This window comes from Colletotrichum fioriniae, assembly GCF_027942845.1.
Source record: "Colletotrichum fioriniae strain IMI 355084 chromosome Unknown scaffold_4, whole genome shotgun sequence".
NCBI classification, from domain to species: Eukaryota; Fungi; Ascomycota; class Sordariomycetes; order Glomerellales; family Glomerellaceae; genus Colletotrichum; species Colletotrichum fioriniae.
This window is the reverse complement of record NW_027076840.1, coordinates 2,098,097-2,120,739: the sequence shown is the minus strand read 5'-3', so window position 1 is coordinate 2,120,739 and position 22,643 is coordinate 2,098,097. Positions and strand designations below refer to the sequence as shown.

General features: G+C 52.4%; 8 protein-coding genes across 8 annotated transcripts; 4 read left to right on the top strand and 4 right to left on the bottom strand.

The window, feature by feature from the left end:
* Positions 1–454: 454 nt before the first annotated feature.
* Positions 455–2,183, top strand: N0V96_004414 (uncharacterized protein; the record flags this gene model as incomplete). Its single annotated transcript, XM_053188482.2, has 3 exons — positions 455–688; positions 743–1,130; positions 1,186–2,183. 3 exons carry the CDS (start codon positions 455–457, stop codon positions 2,181–2,183), a joined length of 1,620 nt encoding a protein of 539 aa, XP_053054444.2.
* A 747-nt stretch (positions 2,184–2,930) lies between these two features.
* Positions 2,931–3,481, bottom strand: N0V96_004413 (uncharacterized protein; the record flags this gene model as incomplete). The annotated part of the gene is made up of 3 exons (XM_053188481.2): positions 2,931–3,041; positions 3,127–3,289; positions 3,363–3,481. 3 exons carry the CDS (start codon positions 3,479–3,481, stop codon positions 2,931–2,933), a joined length of 393 nt encoding a protein of 130 aa, XP_053054443.2.
* Positions 3,482–4,380: 899 nt separating this feature from the next.
* N0V96_004412 (uncharacterized protein) lies at positions 4,381–4,979 on the top strand (the record flags this gene model as incomplete). The annotated part of the gene is made up of 2 exons (XM_065757108.1): positions 4,381–4,652; positions 4,841–4,979. The coding sequence occupies 2 exons, from the start codon at positions 4,381–4,383 to the stop codon at positions 4,977–4,979; spliced, it is 411 nt and encodes a 136-aa protein (XP_065614321.1).
* A 516-nt stretch (positions 4,980–5,495) lies between these two features.
* PMC1_3 (plasma membrane calcium) lies at positions 5,496–8,894 on the bottom strand (the record flags this gene model as incomplete). The annotated part of the gene is made up of 2 exons (XM_053188479.2): positions 5,496–6,359; positions 6,417–8,894. 2 exons carry the CDS (start codon positions 8,892–8,894, stop codon positions 5,496–5,498), a joined length of 3,342 nt encoding a protein of 1,113 aa, XP_053054441.1.
* A 3,945-nt stretch (positions 8,895–12,839) lies between these two features.
* Positions 12,840–14,648, top strand: N0V96_004410 (uncharacterized protein; the record flags this gene model as incomplete). The annotated part of the gene is made up of 5 exons (XM_065757107.1): positions 12,840–12,855; positions 12,939–13,751; positions 13,780–14,092; positions 14,158–14,378; positions 14,491–14,648. 5 exons carry the CDS (start codon positions 12,840–12,842, stop codon positions 14,646–14,648), a joined length of 1,521 nt encoding a protein of 506 aa, XP_065614320.1.
* A 1,444-nt stretch (positions 14,649–16,092) lies between these two features.
* Positions 16,093–17,358, bottom strand: N0V96_004409 (uncharacterized protein; the record flags this gene model as incomplete). Its single annotated transcript, XM_053188477.2, has 2 exons — positions 16,093–16,863; positions 16,996–17,358. 2 exons carry the CDS (start codon positions 17,356–17,358, stop codon positions 16,093–16,095), a joined length of 1,134 nt encoding a protein of 377 aa, XP_053054439.2.
* Positions 17,359–20,694: 3,336 nt separating this feature from the next.
* On the top strand, positions 20,695–21,827 carry N0V96_004408 (uncharacterized protein; the record flags this gene model as incomplete). Its single annotated transcript, XM_053188475.1, has 3 exons — positions 20,695–20,820; positions 20,882–21,554; positions 21,625–21,827. 3 exons carry the CDS (start codon positions 20,695–20,697, stop codon positions 21,825–21,827), a joined length of 1,002 nt encoding a protein of 333 aa, XP_053054437.1.
* A 253-nt stretch (positions 21,828–22,080) lies between these two features.
* On the bottom strand, positions 22,081–22,608 carry N0V96_004407 (uncharacterized protein; the record flags this gene model as incomplete). The annotated part of the gene is made up of 2 exons (XM_053188474.1): positions 22,081–22,116; positions 22,189–22,608. 2 exons carry the CDS (start codon positions 22,606–22,608, stop codon positions 22,081–22,083), a joined length of 456 nt encoding a protein of 151 aa, XP_053054436.1.
* Positions 22,609–22,643: the final 35 nt, after the last annotated feature.

Below are 22,643 nucleotides of genomic sequence, written 5' to 3'. Positions count from 1 at the left end.
ATACTCACCAAGGATCCGGCTAGTTGGAGTTATTGAAGTAATGATGCTGCGTTTTGCACATGTATTGATGCAATATGACAAAGAGAGACTCATATTGACCATCACTCATACTCGTAAAGTGCGGAAGATACTCAGTTACTCCCACGGGATCCGAGACAGCCCTATGAAGCCCAGGCATCCAAATTACCGCCATCGACTACATGGAAGCGGGCGCGCTACGAGGACCATCATCCCTGTTTAGCTTCCCTGTCAGGCCCACCGCCTCCAACTCTACAGCTCACAGCTCCAACCAGCATGTTTTACTTTAGCTAGCCAGCAGATGGGATGGAATCTGTCAGCATTTAGGGACCCCTTTAAAGCTCAAACGTTTCGCCCAAACATGTGGTGAACTACGTCCTACATCTCTCTTGCTCAATCACCACGACATCTTCATTGTCTGCCTTTGCGAACCAAGATGGCACCCATATCGCAGCTTCTGCCTCCAGTTGCCAGCTTGTCAGGCGTCGGCTTGCTCGCGCTCGGGTCCATAGCTCTGCTGTACATTATCAGCCGAGTGTTTCTCAGTATCCCTTACCCCAAGGGCATCCCACTCATTGGCGAGCCTGATGGTGCCACACGATTCAGCATCCGCACGTATTTGCGGTTCTACACGGACTGTCAGGGTCTGTTCCGTGAGGCCTACGACAATGTAAATCCTTCCTTAGTCTTCACGCATTCCCCAGTTTGCTAACTTTGGATCTAGTACACAAAGAAGGGCAAACCAGTGATCATCCCAGGCATCGGCTTCCGCCATGAGGTCATCATGCCCACGAGCTCGATGCGATGGGTCCAGACGCAACCGGAGAGTCAGCTCGATCCCAGCACCGCTTTTGCAGAAGTTGATCAAGTTCACTGGGCTCTTGGCCACGACCGATATGTGGTGGATGCGTGGCAAGGACACCTGGTCAAGACCGAGATGAATGCGATCCTGGAGAACATTTGCGCCGCCATGAACGAGGAGCTCGGCACCGCCTTCGATAAGTGGTTTGGAATCAACCCGGAGTGGAAGGAAATCGACCTATTTGAGTCGTTGAAGATGGTCGTTGCGCAGGCAGCTAGTCGTTTCACCATCGGCCCGGGCCTGGGCCTTTGTAAGTACCCTCCGGTTCGACGATTGCATAGAGACATCAAGCTGACGGAAAGTAGGCCGTAACGAAGACTACCTCAATCTCAACTTCGATATCATCAACCAGCTCATCATGAACGCCGGCGCTTCCGGAGCCAGCCCTCGCGTCCTTCGACCTGTTGTAGGTAGGGCTGTCAACTTTACGATACATGGCAAGATCAACAGACTCAAGAAAATGTTCGAGCCGCTTTGGAAGGAGCGTCTCGAAACTCTGAAGTACGCTCGCGATGACCCGGACCACGTTGAGCCTCAAGACCATCTGCAGATGATGGCCCGTTACGCCAAGGACCACCGGCTAGAAGAGTTCAACGATTTGGACATGATGACGCGCCGTCTGATCGCAGCCAACTTCGGATCCATGCATCAGACCAGTATCCAAGCCACGAACATGCTTCTCAACATTTTGGGGTCAGACACGGAGTTCAACACCATCACGACTCTCAGGGACGAGGTTGATCGTGTACTGTACGCTGATGGCGACAACAACTGGACAAAAGCGAAAGTGAGCAAGATGGTTAAAGCTGACAGCGTCGCTCGCGAGACCTTGCGCCTGAATTCCTTCGGCGGACGTGCCGTCTTCCGGAAAGTCTTGGTAGACGGCTTCAAGACCCCCGAAGGCTACCATCTCCCCAAGGGAACCCTCATTTCCTTCCTCGGACAACCCGCTCAGACGGATGGCGAGGTGCTAGAAGACCCGCTGAAATATGACCCCTTCCGCTTCTCCCGTATGCGTGAAGATGCAGCCGCAAAGGACGAGAAGGCGCCCCCAGTCACGTTTGTCACCACGAGCCCCGAGTATCTGCCATTCGGGCACGGAAAGCACGCATGCCCCGGTCGATTTCTGATCGACTTTGAGTTGAAGATGATCATCGCCTATGTTTTGGGCCACTATGATGTAGAATTCCCGCCCGAATACAATGGCAAGCGTCCGGAGAACTACTGGCTCACAGAAGCATTGTTCCCGCCAAACGGGGTCAAGCTCCGGATCAGAAGAAAGACGAAAACTGGGGGCGTGTGAGAGGGCTGGCATGGAAGCCGGAGATGCGGATATAAAGTTATGATTTTGAGTTTCGCTTCTGTGAAGCCGGTGGGATAATTTGGGAACTACATGGTTGTACAAAACGAACAATCAATCCGAGAGGCTTTTGCCATTTAGCGATCCTCAACTGGGAGAGTCTCGCCGTGCCCTCATAGTGGGATATAAACATTCTGAAGCCATCTTGTAGTAAGTCTGTGAGGCCTGGATAGGGTCTGATTTGATGTGAGAGCCGGGTCGAGGCCTAGTAAATCTTGCGTCATACTTGTAGACCACTCTAAGAAGGCGGGAGTTCTAGGCGATTGTGGCTGTAGTCCGAAATGAAGAGACTCGGTGTATCCGTAGAAGCAGCTGAAGACATCTCTTTCGCCAATGACGACACGCAAGTTACAAATAATTACACCGGGCGGCTTATAGTGTAGTCTACTTCATTCAGATATTCACATGATAGAACGCTTTGCTATTGTGCTACAAATAGAGGAAAGCATGTTCCATAATCACGCCTTCAAGCTATCGCAAGGGATGTTGGAGGGCACCCCCGTCGGGTTGACAAAGTAGTCATGGTACCAGTACACCTGGTGCTCAGGCTTCGTAGACAAATTCGGCACCGCATCAACACCTTCGGTAGTCTTAAGCACAGTGTACTGCGTCTTGTAGCTAAAAGTCAAACCGGTCAGAAAATCGTCTTCTTACTCGTAATACTTTCAATTGAGCCTCATTTTTGACTTACTAAATCTGCGAGCAGTTGCCCGCCTTGAAGTTGTTCTCAATGCGTCCGTGAGCCTCATAGACAGTCGCCGTCGCATTGTTGTCTGCGATGAACGTCGTATTGGGGAAGTGCTATCCCATTTTGTTAGTACAGGCGATTCAAACATACTGCATGCACCCAGGATACATGCATAGAGAATAGGAGGGTTTCACATACAGTAAGAGACATGCTGCCATCGGTGGGCAAGAAGCGCTGCTTGCACTTGGTGATGGCATCCGCGCCAACGCAGTGGATGCTCAGCGTCGTCTGCATGCCGTCCGCGGTGAAGAAGTCGGTGTATGCCGTCGTGGCGGTGGGATCTTCTGCGGGAGTGACGAGACTACGCATCACAGACGTCAATATCCGTTTCTCAAACGAGGAGACTCGTTTTAGGGAATTGTTATGCCACTCACGCATTGAGAAAGGCCTTGAACTCGGGTTGCACGCCGGGCTGAGGATCGTAGTCTGTAAAGTCAATCGCCGCGACGAAGCGGGCGGCCAGCAGGGCGGGGAGGGCAAGGGTGAGCTGCATCTTGAGATTATGATGTGCAAACAATTTGGACCAAAAAAAAAAAAAAGAGTGACTTTTATGAGCGCTCTGGAAGGAATGGGTGATGCTTAAAGTTGGTCGAGTGATAATGAGGCTCTCGTGGAATGGGGCCGGTGGGATTTTATAGAAACATGGAATGCGTCTTGATCGTCTACACCGACGGGTCTAGGTGGGTAAGTTAGTCAACGCAGGGCTGTGTCTACTATCGGTGTTTCGCACAAAAGATCTAAACGCGACAGAACGAATTGTATAATTATGATAGCATAAGCGCCCAGGTTCCCATGGACGGCGAAAGCGAGAGGCTCTTTGAGTGGGCAATATGCCAAACACTGCACTTTTGCGGTCGGTTCGCCCCTTATTTCGGCCCAAGTTGACCGGTCCGTCCTAAACCTTAATAGACGACCATCTGGAGATGTTGCGGGATCCATAAGCAAGCACCAGCGTCTTTCAGGACTAATCAATGAACTGCCCGCCAAAAGTCCCTGCGGTACCAGCGAAATCGTCCCCAGATATACGGGAAAAGCTGAGCCCGAGCTGGGGTGCACCCTGCCGGACATGGGATGAAGGTTTCCCAGGGCCTCCCGTTCCCGCAGAACGCCGCGCCGCCCGCCCCTTTCCTTTTCTCGGAGCATCCGGCTGGGCCGGTGCCGCCGACGAGGGGGAAAGCTGACCGCCTGAGTCTCTGAGATACCCCCATGTCAGACGGGGCTCTGGATCGGACTTGGTATGATCGAAGGCGGGGCTTTAAAGAGCTGGGCAAATGTCTTGAAACTGGCGACAAGCTTTAGTATTCGTTGACCCCTCGAGAATCCCACAACTCGTAGACTTCGTGTTCCCTCAACAAGCCCAGTCTTTACCGCAAAACCAAACATCACCTCAAAATGAAGCCCTCAACCCTCCTCCCGCTAACAGCAACCCTCGCCGCGGCAGTCGACATGGCGCCCTACAAACCCTCCGCCGGCGTCGACGTCGCCTTCGCCGACTTCGTCTCAGAATACTACCGCACCTCGGAAGACAAAGCCGCCACCACAACCTTTACCAACTTCTGGCCCGCCGACGGCAAGATGATCCTCGCGGGGCGGACTTTTACGGGCGCCACGGCCATGCTGAGCGTAAAGCAGTCGCTGCTCCCGCCGAACGGGAACAAGTCGTGGTGGCATCTGATCCGGGGGGGCGACGGTGGGCGGAGAGACGGAGACGGATAAGACGTTTGTGGCGGAGATTGTGGTGCAGACTACGTATGTTGGGGGCAACTGTTCTCAGGCGTAGTAAGTTTCTTTGCCGATTCTGCATGTGCGAGGTGAGGTTCCTTTTGGATGATGATACTGACGATTATTGCAGTGGGAGCGCGGCGTTTACGGTCCTCAAGGACGCTCAGGGTACGCCGAGGTTGGAGCCTCATTCGGAGAGCTTGAGTGTGTATGGCCTCACGGTCTCGACAACGGATTCGCCCACGGATATTCCGTGCAGCAGTTCGTAATGGGGCATGTAATGATCTACGTAGCGTAGCTTAGAACCGAATAGATTTCACGATCAAGACTCAAAAGGTACTGGAGATTGGTCGATGTGGAAAAAGCTCTGTTCCGTTCATCGTACTGGATACTATCCGTATCTGCAAGTGACGAACATATTCTATCGTATCATATCGTAACCAATAATGCAAGTATCGCTCTCTAATGCCGTAATGACAGGTTTTGCCCCTCCGTCCCAGTGTGCCGAACCATTCCACACGTGAATTTTGGTGCCCCGAGCCCCAAGAACGCCCCGTGAAACAAGACTAGATTGGTCTTTGGTGTATTATGTTGTAATACCCGCCGCCAGTGTTATATGTACTTGCGCAAAATCAAATCCGGTCGTAGAATCGTGCCAAGGAAACAGAAACAAAAACAAAAACCGCACTAGATGGTATCGTAGCTAGTAACATGTAACAGAGGAATAGAAGTATGTGCAAGATAGAGATTCGGTGAAAAAGCGGATCATGAACGACGATGACTGATCACTGAGCCTTCTCAACATCTCTGGTGTTTGTGTTCTCCTCCTGGGTGGAGATGACGATCTCGGGCGCAGCAACCTTCGCGTCATCAGAGCCCGAAGAAACACCAGCGTCCTCGGACGCGGCGTCAGCTTCGGTAGACTTCTTGCGACGGAAAGCGGCACCGATGGTGGTGAAAAACCTGCCGAGGGCGCGGTAGACAATGACGACAGGTCTGCCGACCGTCTTTGCAATCTTCTCGAACCAGGGGTCGGGGAAGAGACGGATGAGGACGGCCATGGGGAGTGAGACGGATGCAAGGACGATGGAGACGGCCCAGTGCTCGCCGCTGATACCGCCGGGCGTGATGCGGAAGGCCTTGCCACCAACAAAGATGATGGCAACCTGGGCGCCGACCATAATGCAGTTGATGACGATGAAGAAGTAGTTGCGGTGAACACCCTCAAAGATGTTGAACTTATTATCCAGCCGACGGTTGTTGAACTCGTTGAAGATTTGCATCCACACAAAGGTGTTGAAGATCATGGAGTCGAGCTCGAGCTGCTGGTCTTCGTTGTGGGCGTCATAGCCGAAGATGGCGTTGCCGGCGAAGTGGAGGATCAGGGTAGCAGTCAACTGGAAGATTGCCTGGCCGATGATCATCTTCCACATGTTGATGGTGATGAGGGGCGCCTTCTTGCCCTGTGGCAGTCGGTCAAGGATCTTCTCGGTCGGGGGGTCCGTAGCGAGCGCAAGAGCGGCAAAGGTGTCCATGATGAGGTTGACCCACAAGAGCTGGACGGCGGTGAGGACGGATTCCATGTCGGGATCGGAGACGGCGGTGATGAAGGCGAGGAGAACAGCAGTGATGTTGACCGTGATTTGGAACTGAGTACACTCATGTTAACTTCAACCGGTTAGAAAAGGTTGTGTGGATCTGCATACCTGAAGGAACTTTTGCACGGCGTCGTTCACTGCTCTTCCCCATTTCAGAGCCGTAACAATCGAGGTAAAGTTGTCGTCCATCAACACGATAGAAGACGCCTCCTTGGCGACCTCAGTACCGGAAATACCCATGGAGAAACCGACATCAGCTGCCTTGAGCGCAGGCGCATCGTTGGTACCATCGCCAGTAACAGCGACGGTTTCACCAAGAGCCTTGAGACGGGTGACCAAGACGCGCTTGTCCTCTGGCGAGGAGCGGGCAAGAACTTGCAGACGGGGCAGCATCTCATTCATCTGCTCGACGGAGAGCTTCCTGAAGACTGGGCCCTCCATGATGAGTCCACCCTCAGTGAAGATGCCGCACTCGGTGGCAATGGCCTGGGCAGTGACAGCATTGTCACCAGTAACCATGCGAACGACAACACCAGCGTGCTTGGCCTTGCGAACAGCTTCGGGAACACCGGGGCGGACGGGGTCCTGGATACCTACAACACCGGCAAAGACGAGGTCGTGGAGAACGTCTCCGAGATCGACGTGTCCCTCGATGGTGGCATTGACGCCCTGAGGGGGCCATTGAGGGAAGTCTTGGTAAATAAGAGCGATGGTGCGGAGGGACTGCTTGGCGTAGGCGTCAATCGTCGCCTCGAGGTTGAGACGGTCAGACTGCTCCAGAGTCGAGATGGAGAGATCGTTCACGTTGATCTGTTGGCTGCAGTATCCAAGGAGAATCTCAGAAGCACCCTTGACTACAAGGCGGTACCCATCATTGCCAGAGAGCTTGATGACGGCACCCATGCATTTTTTGCTGGAGTCGAATGGCATCATTTGCGCAACTTCCTCGTTGGCACGAGTCTCGGCCAGTCCCTGCATCCCGAGGTGGTCCTTAGCGAACTGGAGGAGGGCGGTCTCTGTCTTGGAACCAATGAAGGTGGCTTGGCCGTCCTCCTCACCCTCGAAAGCGGTTGAGTTGATGGCAACGGACTGGACGATGAGCTTCTTCGTAGCTGTAGGAAGTGATTGAGCAAACTCTACGGCGCTGGTTGTCTTCTCGCCCTCAACCGACTTGGAGAAGCTGGCAGAGCCGAAAGTGCCGGCAACAACAGTCATCTTGTTCGTGGTCAGAGTACCAGTCTTGTCGGAGCAAATTGTCGTGGCGTTGCCCATCGTCTCGCATGCCCTAAGGATACGGACTAAGTTGTTTTCCTTCAATAGACGGGTAGTAGCAAATGCCAATGCCAATGTTACAGCCAGCGGGAGACCTTCAGGAACAGCAACGACGATGATGGTGATGGCGACAATCAAGATGTCCATGAAAGTTGAAGCCTTCTCAGCACCAGAGCTGTTGTTGGAGCCCAAGCCAGCTAGGAAACGGATAAGGAGTACGACGAAAAGGAGAAGAGCCGCGCTGCTACCAAGCTTGGCGATAGCCATGGCGAGACCCTCGAGCTTCTTCTGCAAAGGCGTTGCCTCCATCTCGGTGCGAACCGACATCATAATCTTTCCGAAGCTGGAGTTGGTACCGACAGACGTGCAGACAAAGGTGCCGACACCCTCGAGAACCTTGGCACCAGAGATGATAAAGGGGTCAAGGTCCTTGGTAGCGTTACCAGACTGCAGGGCGTTGTAGACGGCATCGCCGCCTGTCTTCTTGAGAGCGTCAGACTCGCCAGTCGCCGAGGACTCGTCGCATTTCAAATCATGGCCACTGATGAAGATGCCGTCCACAGGCACGAGATCACCGGGTTCGAGGTGGATGACGTCGCCGACCAAAATATCCGCGACGTTCAACATGTAAGACTTGCCGGATCGGATAACCTTGACCTCTCGGTCTTCCTTTTTGGCGTTAAGCTTGACAAAGGCTCGCTCCTTTTGCCAGTCATTCAAAGATCCAACCAAGGTAACGATAAGAATTGCAGCAATGATGGCTACTCCCTCAACCCAGTCAACCGGCTGACCTTCTTCGGGGTCGTGCTCGGCACCAAAAGTTTCGTAAAGGCCAAGCGCCAGCGAAATAGCGGCGGCGACTGTAAGCAGAATAATAACTTTGTCGTTGTATGCACCCCACATGAGTTTCCACAAGGGTGTCGCCTTCTTGGCAGGCAGGACATTTTTGCCGTAAACTCGGGTTCGGTCAGTGAAACCATTGGCATCGGCGTGGTGTGTTGTGGCTGATGGCTGTGCACCGGATGTGGCGAAGGAGGGCTCCTGGTGGCCGGTGGCCTCCTGGAAGCTTACTCTGCCCCCAACGCCCACCTCATCTTGGGATAGACCGGCTTTGACATCTGTCTGTAATCCTCTTTCGATACCGCGCAGGCCGCCGAGCGCGAAAAAAGCTGCCAAAGATTTCGGGTTGAGAAGTTTGTTGAGGTGCCCAGGGCTAAAAGCAAAAGGATTATTATCGACGACAAAGTCGCCTTCCGTGCCGGGATCGGGGTGAAGAGCTGTATCCGGATCTTCCGTTAAGGCAGTTGAATGCATACTTGTTGCAGCGCTGATTGCCGGGGTGAGAAACGGGTTTGAATGCGTCGATATAGGTGACGGTGTTATCGCGTCGTCGTTGTCATTCCCGCGAGAATTGCGGGTGTCGACGCGCAACTGGGGCGGTGCGAGAGACGCCATTAGCACCGATGCAGAGTAGTCTTGAGTTGATGCTGTGACTTGCTCATGAAGGAGTGAAAATGATGTCGAGGAGAGAGTTCTAGGAAGAGGAAAGAGAAATGGTCTGCAACAATAGTGAAGCTAAGTTGACAGAAGTTGGTGTAACCTCCGGCGACTTGAAGAGTATTAAGAAGGCAGAAGGGTAACACACGAGCTGTACAACAAGGCTGTGTAGGAGGCAACTTGCGTACGGAACGGTCTTCGCGTTCCTTCCAGGTAAAGAGCCTCGAAGGCGTACCAAGAATTCCAAAACGCTGAGAGTGAAGACTTCCGTGAGCCTTGGCGTAACTGCGCCCTTAGCCCCGTCGAAGAAAGTTTCCGTTTCTCAAGTGTAGACCGACGCCGTCAAGTCAGCCTGCGTGCCTGGTGTATTGGTGACAGCAGAAGAGGGCAGTGCAGAGAGGAGGGGTTCCGGGCGAGAGGCGATAGTCGTCTTTCCGTGGGATGGCGTGTGGAGTTGAAGAGAGTAGTGCGGGATAATCAACCTTCAGTAGCCGTCATGTTTGAGATAACCTTGAGAAGTCCTCGCACAAGACGAAACTGATGATGAGGAAGAAGAGTTTTCAAAAGCGTTAGAGGTATAGGCTGATGTTGTCTAGAATCTTGGACCGGCGAGACTTGAGAGTGGCAGTGCAGAACGAGTATTCACAACGACATGCCCTTCTTGGCAAGTCAAGAGAGTATGAAGTGAACCGAGACTCCACAGGGAAAGAATGGATTGGCCAGAGTGAAGCCCAATGATACGTGCATCAGAGGATGGGAGAAAAAAGGCGCGCTTGCTTCTGGACTATCACAGCAGGAAGCATATGTTGGTCTTGGCGGTCAAGTAACAGAACAAAAAGTCTTGCACGGCGTGATCAAGAGGGGAAGGAGCCAGAAGAGAGGAGCCAGAAGAGGAGCTCCGATGGAGAGATGGAATGACGTGCCGGGGGAGGAATCTCTCATCTTGGGTGAGATTAGCAAGACTAGCTGGTGCAAAGGGGAGCCAAAGGGTGAGAGGGAGGTAACCGCCCAAGGTCTGGGCATTGAGGCTGTGCAAGAGGGAAAAGTGCAAAAGGACCCGATGAGGGAATTAAATTGGAGCATCAAGAAGCGAGCTCTGTTCAGTGGAAGAACGGCTTGAGTCGGGGCCATCCTAGAACCGCTATGCAAGAACGAGATGGGAAACCAAACCAGGGGGAAGAATGGAGACTGACAGCGTGTAAATGGGTTCTTGGCAACATTGGCCATACCAATGTTTGAACCTTGGCGTTTTGTTGATGCAAGTGCCGGGACCTTATCGCGTTTGTGTGTCTGTCCAGTATTCCGAGGTATTCGTTTACAATCTGGCCAGACTTTTCCAGACGAAACCGAGGTCTGTAAGTACCATTCGCCGTAAGCGTCTGTCAAACGTGGACATGTACGGATATTGCCATCCTTCGGGTCGCAACAAGTGCGGTCCAGTATCGTGCCATTCGGCCGCCCGGCGGGGGTGGCCACCATTAGATTGACGCCGTTGGCATCCGTGCTGTTCCCGTATCCGATCGGTGGCCGGCCGTAATCCAGATGGCGTATCGCTTTTGACCTCTTGATACTGCCAAGGTATTGAGGCGCACGCAAGCGTTTGGGGGACAAACATAATCGGGTGCTCGACCTTTGAATTTCGGTAGGTCCGCTTCTCTCTCGCACTGGCGAAGAGAGCCACCAAACTCCTGCGGTAAAGGGTGATGGCTTCATCATCCAGCAGCACTCGAGGAGTGACCGACCGATGCAGGGCCGAAGGTACACGGCAGCGACGAATGACCACTCGGTGTCAGCGGGAGATAGTTTCCCTTGGAGGCGGGTCGGAGAGGTTTCGGACTGGCAAAGTTTGATGACGGAATTGGTGCATGAATCGGGACATTGTCCGTCCGTGGTCTCAGTCATATCCGGACTCTGTGCCACTGCCCCGTACTCAGTACTTGGGAATCGATACCTTGGGGGCTGCCACAAGGAGAAATCGAGAACAAGATTCATCAATATCATCCCGCGGTGGGGTTGTTGGTCCAAGTCTGGGCGGCCGGGTCAGCATTTCGAGGTGGAGTTTGAAGGCATTACAGGAGAATTGAAACGTGAAGCTCCAGGCGAATCAATCGATGGGCAGCAACAATAAGCTAGCGATGATAAGCTCTTGGCTAAATCCACACGGAGTCGTGATGTGAAAAATGGAGATGGGGAAGGTTTAGGAGAGGACCGGAGGAACAATGTGGAGAAGAGGAACGGGAAGAATTTGATCGAGGAAAACAAAGTTTGTGAGATGAGAAAAAGGAGTCACGGAGTGTGAACACAAAAAATGTGAAGACAATGTAAAAAGACAAAAAGAGGAGCCAAGAAATGAGAAAAATGAAATAAAAAGGGCGGTCGCGATGCATAGTCACAGTCGAATCAAGCTCGGAGTGGAGTCCCCGGGGTCGTGGGGGACCGCGCTAGTCAGCGCCAAGAGTGGCTGTGGCAGGCACGCTCCAACGGTTCCATTGGTTCGCTTAGCTCAAGCCGAAGGAAAGAATCCACTTTGGTCCATATCAGGTAAGCAGCTGCAGGCAAGGGTGTCACGCACCTACCTTCCCGTGCAGCTGGTGGCAACTGCTTTTGCTCGCTCTTTCCTCTATGGCAATTCAAAGTTCTGGAACATCTTCGGGAATCCGCCGGGCTGGTTGACCAATGGACGACGATATTTCCGATACGTACCGCCAAATGTCCATGGAAGTCTCCAGGTCCCTACCGTCTGATCCAACTTGTCATTCCATCTGCAACCTGCATCGATGTACACCACATGGCTTGCACAACATCACAGCAGAGCAACCCGGAAGCTTCATTATCCATCCTGGTCTCATTCACAACCTCCAAAGTCCAAAGGTGTTTGGCCGGGGCCCAGTCTACAACTCTTGGCCGCCATCACACCAATAACAACAGTGCCCAACGCCTTGACTCGAGCAATTCTTCAGAACTAATATCATCTAGCGCCACCTCGAGCGCTTCCCCTTTCTGTCCAATGTGTTATTTGTTCCTCTGCATCCCGATATCTGCAATGTTTCAGGCGTCAACTACCGTGGTTGCGGAAGAATGTCAAGGCCACCATCCTAGTCGCTGCATACCCAACGCGGGGAACGCGGGGAAGCTTGTCGTCTAGCCAGAGATTCTTGGCCATGATCCCCTGAACAAGACGGCCAAGCTTCGACTGAACTGCATCCAACTTGTCCAGCTGATCTCGAAAGGGTGTATCGCTCGAGGCATCCAGCTCAGGAAAACCATCCATCAACAACATGGGGTTTCCGCCAGTCTACAGTGTTGCTCTGTGAGATAGACTAGCGTCGCGTTGATCTGTCAAGTCCTACAACGTAACGATGCCATGCAGGCAAACATGCTGCCATGTCGTATCTCATCCATAAAGGAGACATTATCGCCTCTGCGCATGTCAGTCAACGGACCTGTCTAGCTATCGAGGCCTGGGGCATCGATAGTGGCTGGAGTTATTGCGCTTTCCATTTGCCTCGCGTAGCTTACAATCGATTGTCATCAACCTTTCCTGTCACTGTGGTGCCAGCACAGACGGTGTTTTTTGCATCGTTTCGTTCGATCTGCCAAGAAATTGGTAACCCGAGGCTGACTTGAGGTCAAACTCGTTCTCGCCACGAGGCTGAGCAGTGAGCACCGAGCAATATGGGGTTTAACCTCCACGCAGATGGGACGAACGATCCTAGTGAAGTACGCAATTGGCGCATTCACATGATAGCAATCATTGCCTCAATGAGTGCTATTGCCAGTAAGTTTCACTTAGCCCCCAAGCTCGACAGAGACGGGACCTAGGCTAACACAGCCCAGTGGGTTACGACACCTCTGTCATAGGTGGCACCATGGCTCTGGATTCATTCCGCCGGGATTTCGACCTTGCGGATAGCTCGCCAACTGTCCGTGATACTCTCCAAGGCAACATCGTCTCCACGTTCCAGGCAGGGTGTTTCTTCGGCGCCCTGCTCATGTTCCCCTTGGCAGAGTGGCTCGGCCGCAAGAGGGCAATCATGATCTCTGCTCTCGTCTTCCTGGTCGGCGGGACTCTCATGACGGCTTCCCACGGAGAGATTGGACTGTTGATTGCCGGGAGAGCCATCGCTGGCTTGGGCATTGGTGCCACGTCCCTTATTGTCCCTGTGTATATTTCTGAAATCAGCCCACCGTCCATCCGCGGCCGCCTGGTCGGGCTTTTTGAAATTGCATCACAGGGAGGAGGGATGTGCGGCTTCTGGGTAAACTACGCAGTGGACCGCACAATCTCAGACTCGACACAAACGCAGTGGATTGTGCCCCTCGGCTTGCAGTTGCTTCCGGGAGTCCTATTGTTCTTTGGCATTTTCATCTGTCCCGAGTCGCCGAGATGGCTGGCAAAGAATGATAGGTGGGAAGACGCCAAGAGAGTCTTGGTTCATGTTCGCGAGCTGCCAGCAGACCATGACTATGTCAGCAACGAGATCAGTGATATCAAGCGGCAAGTAGAAGACAGCAGCGCGAATCGTATGACAAAGTCTCAAATGTTCAAGCGATTGTTCGAGAAGGGCTCTCGCAACCGCATCGGCATCGGTCTGCTTCTGATGGCCTGCCAGAATCTGACAGGCGTCAACATCATTACATACTGTGAGCAGAAGAAGACGTTCTTTGACTCGAGTGCTCTCCCGTTGACACGAGAAAACAGACTCGCCTCGCATCTTTGAGACTCTTGGCATCACAGGCACGAGCACCAAGCTTTTCGCGACGGGCTTCTACGGTATAGCCAAGACCCTAGGCATGGTCATCTTTACCGTCTGGCTCGCTGAAAAAGTCGGCCGGCGTAATGGTCTCATCTGGGGCGCCTTCATCGGATCCCTCCCGATGTGGTACATTGGCGGCTTCACGTTTCTTGCGGACCCTGCGGGCCAGGCGGCTGCTGGCAATACCGACCGTAATGCATGGGGATATATCGCCATGGTTTGCGTGTATCTCTATGGCTTGATTTACTGCGCCACTTGGTGAGGCTTCTTTTGCTAGTATTGGTAGTCTGTGAGTGAGGCATGAAGTCTAACCACTCCTACAGGCAAGGCATCACTTGGTTGTACTGCAGTGAAGTATTCAGCTTAGACATCCGCATGCTCTGCGTCGCAATCACGACAGCAGATCAATGGCTGTGGAGCTTCATCGTCTCACGGACTACGCCTTACATGATTACGTCGCTCGGCTATGGAACTTACATGTTCTTCGGCGCTCTCATGATCCTGATGGGCGTGTGGGCTTTCTTCTTCGTACCAGAAACCAAAGGTAAGTCTTGCTCGCCCCATTCTCTAGTTCCTACCGCCGTCAGAGTGTATTATCCTCAGCATCTTTCTCCATCGCCGTTGTCATTGTGGCTGACGCAGGCGCCTCGTGCTAGGTCTCACGCTGGAAGATATGGATCTACTTTTCATGAGGAGCATGCATACCACGGTCTGGACCGCTTTGCAAGAACGCAAGAGCGTCAAGGATGTCTTGGCGGATACTTCTCCCGCTGCTGTCTATGCGACTGGCTCGGAGGAGAAGGAGATCCGGTAAGAATACGTGAATACCGTGGAAGACAAGTCAGTGGCAAGATGAGATGGCGAAAGGAGATTTCGTATGATGGGAGGGTGGATGTATGGACTGCGCAGTTACGAGGCGGCCTCTTTTGCAAACATATTGTTGGGAATCTTGTTGCTTCATTCATTCGTTCGACTGCTCATTCAATCAAATGGTACTTACGACTCTGTGCGAGGTACTTTCCGTCTTGCCAAGCCCCGCTGCCAACGTTTTGCACTGCCCAGCGCGAAATGTGCACTGCCACCGGCAATCCTGCGGTGTGACGTAGTTTTTTAACTCTTTTTTTTTTTTTTTTTTTTGAAAAGAGCGAGTTAATCTCACCGTTTCGTGGTAGAAAAGTCTGGCTGAGATGTTGTGTGTGTCTCGATTCTCCAGAGGTTGGTGGGATGCGCCAAGCCTTATCTCAACGAGGCGCAGTTCACCTGCTTGCAGTGCTTCGAGTGGTTGGGAGCCAAGCTTGCCGCTGATAGCTGCCACACTAAAATTGAATAAATGGCGCCCTCTTCGGCAGGCCGATTTACGAATTGTAGACTCTTTCTTTGGGATTTGTTTTTCTTTCCCAGCGGCGTATCGCGGAAAATGTGTTGATTTGATAGACGCTCGTTCTCAAGCCGCATACCGTAAAATATGATTGGTTGCTCTAGGCCTGCCTGCTTGGCGGCCTGTGATCCAACCTTGCAACTTTAATCAGTGTGGGATAGCCCCGGCGAAGAGGAGGATCTTAGCACCACTTGTATCAAACGGGCCGAAGGTCGCTGAAACATATCTCTATGGCATTGCGAAGGCATTGGTCAGGCAGACTTGTTATTTAATTCAATGAGACAGGCACTCTCGCTGGCCGTGTCATGTTCTAGCCTGCATGAGTACGACATAAGTTACATGAGCCTCGAAATTGCACTCGGTTCGGACTTCGAGCCATCGTATGTTACATCGCCAATGGTAAAAGTCGGCGTTGTCGGTGACACCAATTCCCGGTGGGATTGATCTTCTCAAAGTCCGGTTCCGGGGCCAAGGGGCCTTGCCAAATACCCCGTCTAGCCGATTGATATGGTCGGCTAACACAGCCTCCGCCCAGTTACGCGGGGCCGGAGATTACTGCTGACCTTACTTACGACTGCGGGAACGAGAACGAGGGTGTTACAGCTTTCTTCGTACTATGTCTCATGGATGATAATGATGGCACGGGATTTTGAAGAAGATGCTTGTCTATGGATCGATTACATTCGGCTCTGAGTCGCTGCTCTCAGATTGTCGATGCTGCTACCACAATCGTCCCATTGAGTCTGCAACCCTGCCAAGTAACAAGTAATCCAAAGGCAATCACCCACTGATTGACACCAGGAATTGAAGCGGCTGAAGCCGATTTCGTGTCCATCCTCTTGAGATTCTTTCGACGATGAATCTTCCTGTTGGACTTGCCTTAGATGATCGTAACTGTCTCTTTAGCCGAGCTGCTGAAAAGCGCTTTAGCAACGCCAATATCATTCCTACTCCAGACGTCAAAGCAGCCAAGCCTCTCATATTTGCCCTTTCCTAATCTCAACTCTTTCAGGACCAAGAATGTCGTGAAGCGAGGGTATTCCGTGTCTTCCACAAAGGCTTCAACTAACTCGCTAGGAAGTTCGCAGGCCGGTAGGATGGCCACAACAGCCGTGTCTTCATCATTGACCTCATCATTCTCCCTCTCGCCCGGACTCTTCCGCGATATCTTCACCGGGTTGCTCAAGCCACCAATTTTCCCATAAGCCCCCTTCTCCGGAGCAAAGTCCCTTGTCCCCAAAAGCAACACCACGACTTCGGTAAGATCAGACCCCCATTTCTTCAGCAAACCAGGCGGGTCATCTGGCACAAACTCGATAAAGACATCATACGGCTCAGCAAGGCTCGAAAAACACATCTCCTTGACGTCGCCGGACTGGTGCCAGTCTTTGAGGCGGTTGCGTTCGGCGAGGATGTTTTCCCAGGCTTCGCTGTCCAAGTCTCTGTCTACACCGATATTTAAGATTCGTCGGTGGTTTGTAGCTTTCAGGAGGGCCTCCACCAGATCGTTCCGCCAGAGTCTGGCCAGATACTCGTCTTTGACGCCGGTATCTTGACCAAGGAAATCCTGCATGACGCGCTGGAACTTATCGTCGAGACCTCGAAGAGCTGGCATCTTATTCGTCTCGTACGCGAGAGGCCGTTTGGCGTACTAGCGCACTATATGTCGCCAGTGCTTGTACAGCCCTTCTCGGGTGGCGATACTGCTAGGCGCCAGTTCCCGCGTTGACATGGCGGATTCGCGGCGGCATTCGCACTCTGTGAGGGTGTTGCATTCCCAGACCATTTCTTCCTGAGTGAAGTGCAGGACTCTAGGGCTCATCAGGCGTTCTTGCATTGTCCACCCGCGTTGGTCGATGGGCTGCGTCATGTCTGATGCCCGACCAGACAGGGACGCGTGGCTTGGGCGCTTGATGTAGACTAGATTGTCGCCTCCAGGCTCGTAGTATGTCCTGTATTCGAGCGCAGACAAAGTCTGATCTGACTGAAATAGACCCTGTGTCGCTGAGTTGCTCCCATCGGCGCTGAGTGTGAGTGTTGCGCCAGAGTATACCGCGCACATAAGAGCCGCTTCGTGAGCCCAGTCGTCTACGGAATCCTGAACGATACAGAGCCGATCGACCCAGAGATAGTCCAATCCCAACATCCTTGCTGCATGAAATGCATCTCTAATCGTCTCTGGAAGGTTGCTAATTAGAATACCGAAGTCCTGATGATCGCGGTAGTTATCTTTGGTCGTGATGAGGCCCGGTCGGCCTGGACCCCAACAGTAGCTCAACGCAGCGTAACGGCCTTCAATGCCCTTTGTCTCTTTGAGATAAACGCGCGAGGATTCCTGGCCTTGCAACATCAAAACTCGAGACGGTAGCATATGCGGTGAGACTGCTGTGCACTTAGAATGTCTCTCGCAGCAATTGTCGAGCCATGATTTAGCAAGCTGGAGAGCTTCACTGGATCCTGAACTAGGTAGCACTTTGCAGATTCCAGTCTGCCAAGTCCTTCTTTCTTCTTCTTTCGAAGTGATTTCGTTGACGGGCATCTTGTGAGACCAAGCTGCGAGGAAAGGGTCAGCGCTCTGAGCCTGGTAAATGTCCGGGCGAATCAACTCTTTGCGCGAGAAGATTTTCTTACAGATGGAGGGGCCCACGAACATCTCCTTTTCCACATCCGCGGCATTCTGCCCCCTCCTGACATACTTTTCCCCGCGCATTTCAAATTCTTCTTCAGTCGCGAGATCAGAAACAATAGAGATATTCAATCAATCCCGCCACTGCTTCCTGATTCTGATTGTAACTTCCTCATCATCGTCAGGAGGCCACTTGAGGCCCTCTGGGGGAGACTGAGCAAACAATCTCCACACAAAAGTACAGAGTCCACAGCTTCTAGTCTCCGCGACTTCCTTGAGTGTACTGTCCTTTACTGAGAATTCCTTTTATGGCCCACGGTGCATGTCTGCCGGCTGGACCTCGAGTCGCTCAACATCTTCGCAGACTGAGCATACGGTAGGCTGCACTTGCGCCAATCGATGCGCAGGGTCGTGGTCGATTCCTTGACCGGGAACCAGTACGCACGTCGAACAGAAGTCTGCCTGCGTTGTTTCACAGCTGAGACACCAGTAACGGAGGCCTGAGATCAACTCGTAATCATCTGGGTCGTTGCGTAGCTTTTCGCACCTGTCGCAAGTTGCGTCACTGTGGGTTGGCGGTTCAAGAGCGATACGATTGCGGAGGGAATCTTGAAGCTCATTTAAAGGGTTTGCGCTCTCAACGTTGGAGTCATTCAGTTCCTGAGTGGCTCTCTCGTGGAGAGGTAAGACGTGTCGGGCCTTTGTCTAGAGTAGGAGTGACATGATCAAGTTGTGCCGTCTTGGGCACTATGACATCGGATCAATCCAAATCGAACTCTGAAATAATGATACTGATAGTTGATCTGCCTTCGTCTGAAATATGCAGCTCGTATGTTGATTGTATTGATTGTAGACAGCACATATTTCGCACCTCAGCCCCACATGCATTTCAGGCTTCCATATTGCAGTACTTCACTCTGACAGGATGGCAACGTGGAGACCATCGCCATTGCGACGCTGAAATGACTTTAAATCTTCCGCCCCACGCCAGGCAGATGTCTCTGTTGGGGAAAGGGATTTAGTCATTGTTGAACGCATTCACCTCAAATCTGGCGTCGATGCTCGACGTGATGGAAGCTCCTATGGAAATACATACTTGCCCATTTACCTAATTTGATCACATGCACCAGCTTTAGTTAATTAATAAGCGTCATGGATATGTACGCCGGGGGTCTCGTAGTGTTTGGTGTTGATCGATGCAACAGAAACGTCGATACTGCCCAAGGTAATCGGCGTCGTCAGTTCCTTCGGACCTTGTCTTGCTGATGGGCTTTCAGGTTCGTCTAGTCTCTTACCTACTAGTCTCCAATACCTTGAAACCCCGAATCTTGTTCCTGACTCTGGCAAGGACAGATTTAAAAGTAGAGCGCAGGGCTGATATCCATCACTTAGCATGATCATCTTACGTGACACTTCAGGCTCACGTAAATCTGTCTGTGTGATCCATTGCTCCTTCTTTGATCTGCTTTTTCTTTTATCAGGGTATCGTCTTTGAATACGATTTGGACATAGAAGGGGGGCCACGGGGGCCTCGGGTGCAGGGCGGACGGATGAGGGTGCTTCCGTGACTTGATAGAAGTATGAGAGTCAACCGAGTCCTTGCCTTGCCCCGTTAAGCCATATTACGCGAGGGAAGTACCGGGCCATCAGGAGAATGTGGAGCGACAATAGACTAGCTCGGGCGAGGTGAATAAGGCTTGACACTAGACAGAGGTAGGCTCGATCTTTTCATCCAAGCTGCCTCGTCTAATGTCATCCTGGCCGAGGTATGCTTATTCAAAGCTCATAACAAGAAAGCCCATTCATCCTCAACACTTAGATGATTCGCTACCGCACCATTTGAAGTTCACGCTTGGTGACAGGGGCCGAGGAAAGATTGGACGAGGGATGTATTTCTTCCACCGAACATTTCCCATTGAGGCAAATGTAAAGGGAAATGAGAGAACGTTGCCCTGCTACCAGCTTCAATCCTGTAGAAGATTGCCCAAGGTAGATGTTGCGAACTTTTGTCCTGGATTCTGCGCCGTAGAAGTTACATTCGGGTAGGCCGACTCTACCAGTGGGATGGTCCAGTTGAAGCATGTCGGATCACAACATGAAACGCCTAGGGCGCCCTATCTTTCAACGAAGCCACGAATGATTGCAGGACTTCACACTTCGATACGCAAAGTGGCCATGCCGATATATTGCAGAGTCTGAAGTAAGCTCAAGAAAGACAGTGACAATAAACAGCAGTGGGCGACCTAAAATGAATACTCCCCGGTAAAGATGGATGAACCCCTACGTCTGAAAGAAGAGTCAAACGTGCAGAGCTGACGTTGGGTTTGGACTTCATCTGAACTTATTATTACTCGACTGTATCATTGGTTTGACGCTAAACTCTATTCTAGACCAGGTCTAGTAGATCCTAAAGCTTGTTTTAAAAGCCCCCCCCCCCCTGCAAAGCGCCCTGCGGAGGCGGGACCTGGACTCCTGGAGTACCTACCGAAGGCCTGGTCCCCTTACATTAGAGTATTACCACAGCGTCGGTCTCGGTTCACTTGCTCGGAAATCGAGGTGGCCTCGGCAGCTCGGCCGACAGGCAGCCTCGACTTATTGGTATTCACGAGATATGGACGCGAGTAAAGCTTCATGATGTTGCGTTTTCAGTCTAGCTCACGGGGTTCGGCTGTGGTTTCGGGTGATTGACCCCTGAACAGGGGATGAACTGGTTTGTCCTTGAGTCTCTTTTCGACCTTTGGTTGATGTGGTATAATATCATGTACGGGCTGGCCATCAAATCTTAATTCCTTGTACCAATCAGTCTCGTGATATTACAGCATATCCGTTTTTCGATATTAATCTTCCAGCAAGTCAATGTGTCGGTTCCCTTTCCACGCGAGGCTCTTCGGGCCGTGGCTCATCGCCGCTGCGGTCCTGGTCCTCGGCCAGGACGCAGCAGATAAGGCAAAGTTTGGTGATCCCATCAATGTCCTCGGCAGTGTAAGTGCCTTTCCACAATCCGAATTTCGTCTTTGCATTCGCTAAAGACATCGTCCATTAGATGGAAAGAACCGACCAAGACTTTCAAGATGGCTTAGCACTAGACCTCTTTTCGCCCAAAAACCGCACGCTGGTCGTTCAACAGAACCTCACCCCGCTGCCGGGCAACTTTGTGACGGGCACCACGGGCGGTCCCTTCATGGCCATCCAGAACTACTCGTACGTCATCAGTCTCAACGAGACGGCAAACGACCTCATCGCCAAGATCGAGATCCCCTACGACCCGACGGCCCTCGCTGCGATCGGCATACAAGAGAGCAACACCTACGTCGGCACGCTGGCCGGTGACAAACGAAGCTGGATCGTCAACGACGCGACGCGCAATGTGCACAGAGAGGAGAACAATACCAGGATCATCAAGATGACGTCGCTGCAGGGCGAGTATATCCTGCTTGGACGCAAGACGGTGGATACAGCCAACGAGTTTGTGCAATACGGCCAGGGGGCCACGAGGACGGTCAACGTTACGGCGGGCAATCGGCAGGAAGCTGAGTTTATTGACGGCTTGAGGCTGAGTGTTGTGCCGAGTACCGATATGGGTATCAACATTGATATCGTGAACGGGATTTCCCCGCAGGCTGTTCCGCCGGGATTGGTGCCGGTTAACAGTTTCGCATGGGTTGTCAACTCGAGTTCCCCTGGCGCGCCTATGCTCGCAGATATGAAATTTCCGTGTAAGTTCTCCTGCAAAAGTGCCGTTGGCCATACATGATGCAAGACCCGAACTGACATTCTGGTATCTAGTTAATCCTTCTATGCTTTCCGCCGTTCGAGGATTTGTCCAACCAGCCCCAGTCAGGGTGGCGAAGAAAGCACTTGGGACTACTAGCGAAGTACCGTTCCAGCTGATGGCCGGGGAGATTATTGGGATCTTGCCGGACAACTCGGTTACCATTCCTAATGTTACACAAGTGGACGGGCAGTACGTGCTGCTCATGGTGTCATAAGTTCATTTCATAAGTAGATAGTGTATGCCTTACTAGATATCAGTCACAATAACACAAGTGTCTATCGTTTGCATGACTAGTGAATGTATTTGACGTACGAGCCGGCCGGTAGATGCAAAAATAGTCGATGCTGTACACCCTGTAGCCACATGGACCCAAATATTAGCAATATGTGGTAAGGATGCTGGTAAAACATTAAACATTGAAACTATGTAGGCATGTAATCACACTCTCCTCGCCCTCGACTTCAGCCTCACCCCTCATCGAGACCACCCTCCTCCTCCCCAGTCTAACGGCCTAATGTCCGTCAAACCTCCTAAGCACAAAGCGTCAAAACAACATCCTGATCCGCCGTACAAACCTTAACCTGACTGCCTCCAGGACTAACACCACCCTCCCACACGATAGCAGGACAGCTCGTAAGCCGACTCGCCACAACAATCTTGTTCCCCTTGAACCCGTCCCCGAAAACGGTGCTCAAATCATACCACACTCCCGCACCATCCAGGTTATACGCGTACACGAGCTGCGGCGCGCCCGTGTACAGGCCGTCGCGCGCGCGGGTGATCTTGAGGGCCCGGCCGCCGGTGGTCGGGTCCCGGGCGAAGGTCTCGCTGTAGGAGCCGCCCTTTGCGGCCAAGGGTCCGGCGGCGCGGACGTCGCCGCCGACGGACCAGACGGAGACTTCGGTTGCGCAGTTATTTACGACTGTTGCTTTGCCGAGGGCTAAGGTTTGGGTTGCGGCGGCGAGGAGGGGGATGAGGAGGGAGTTGATATGCATGTTGGAGGTTGGAGAGTTTGATGTTGTCTGAGTTG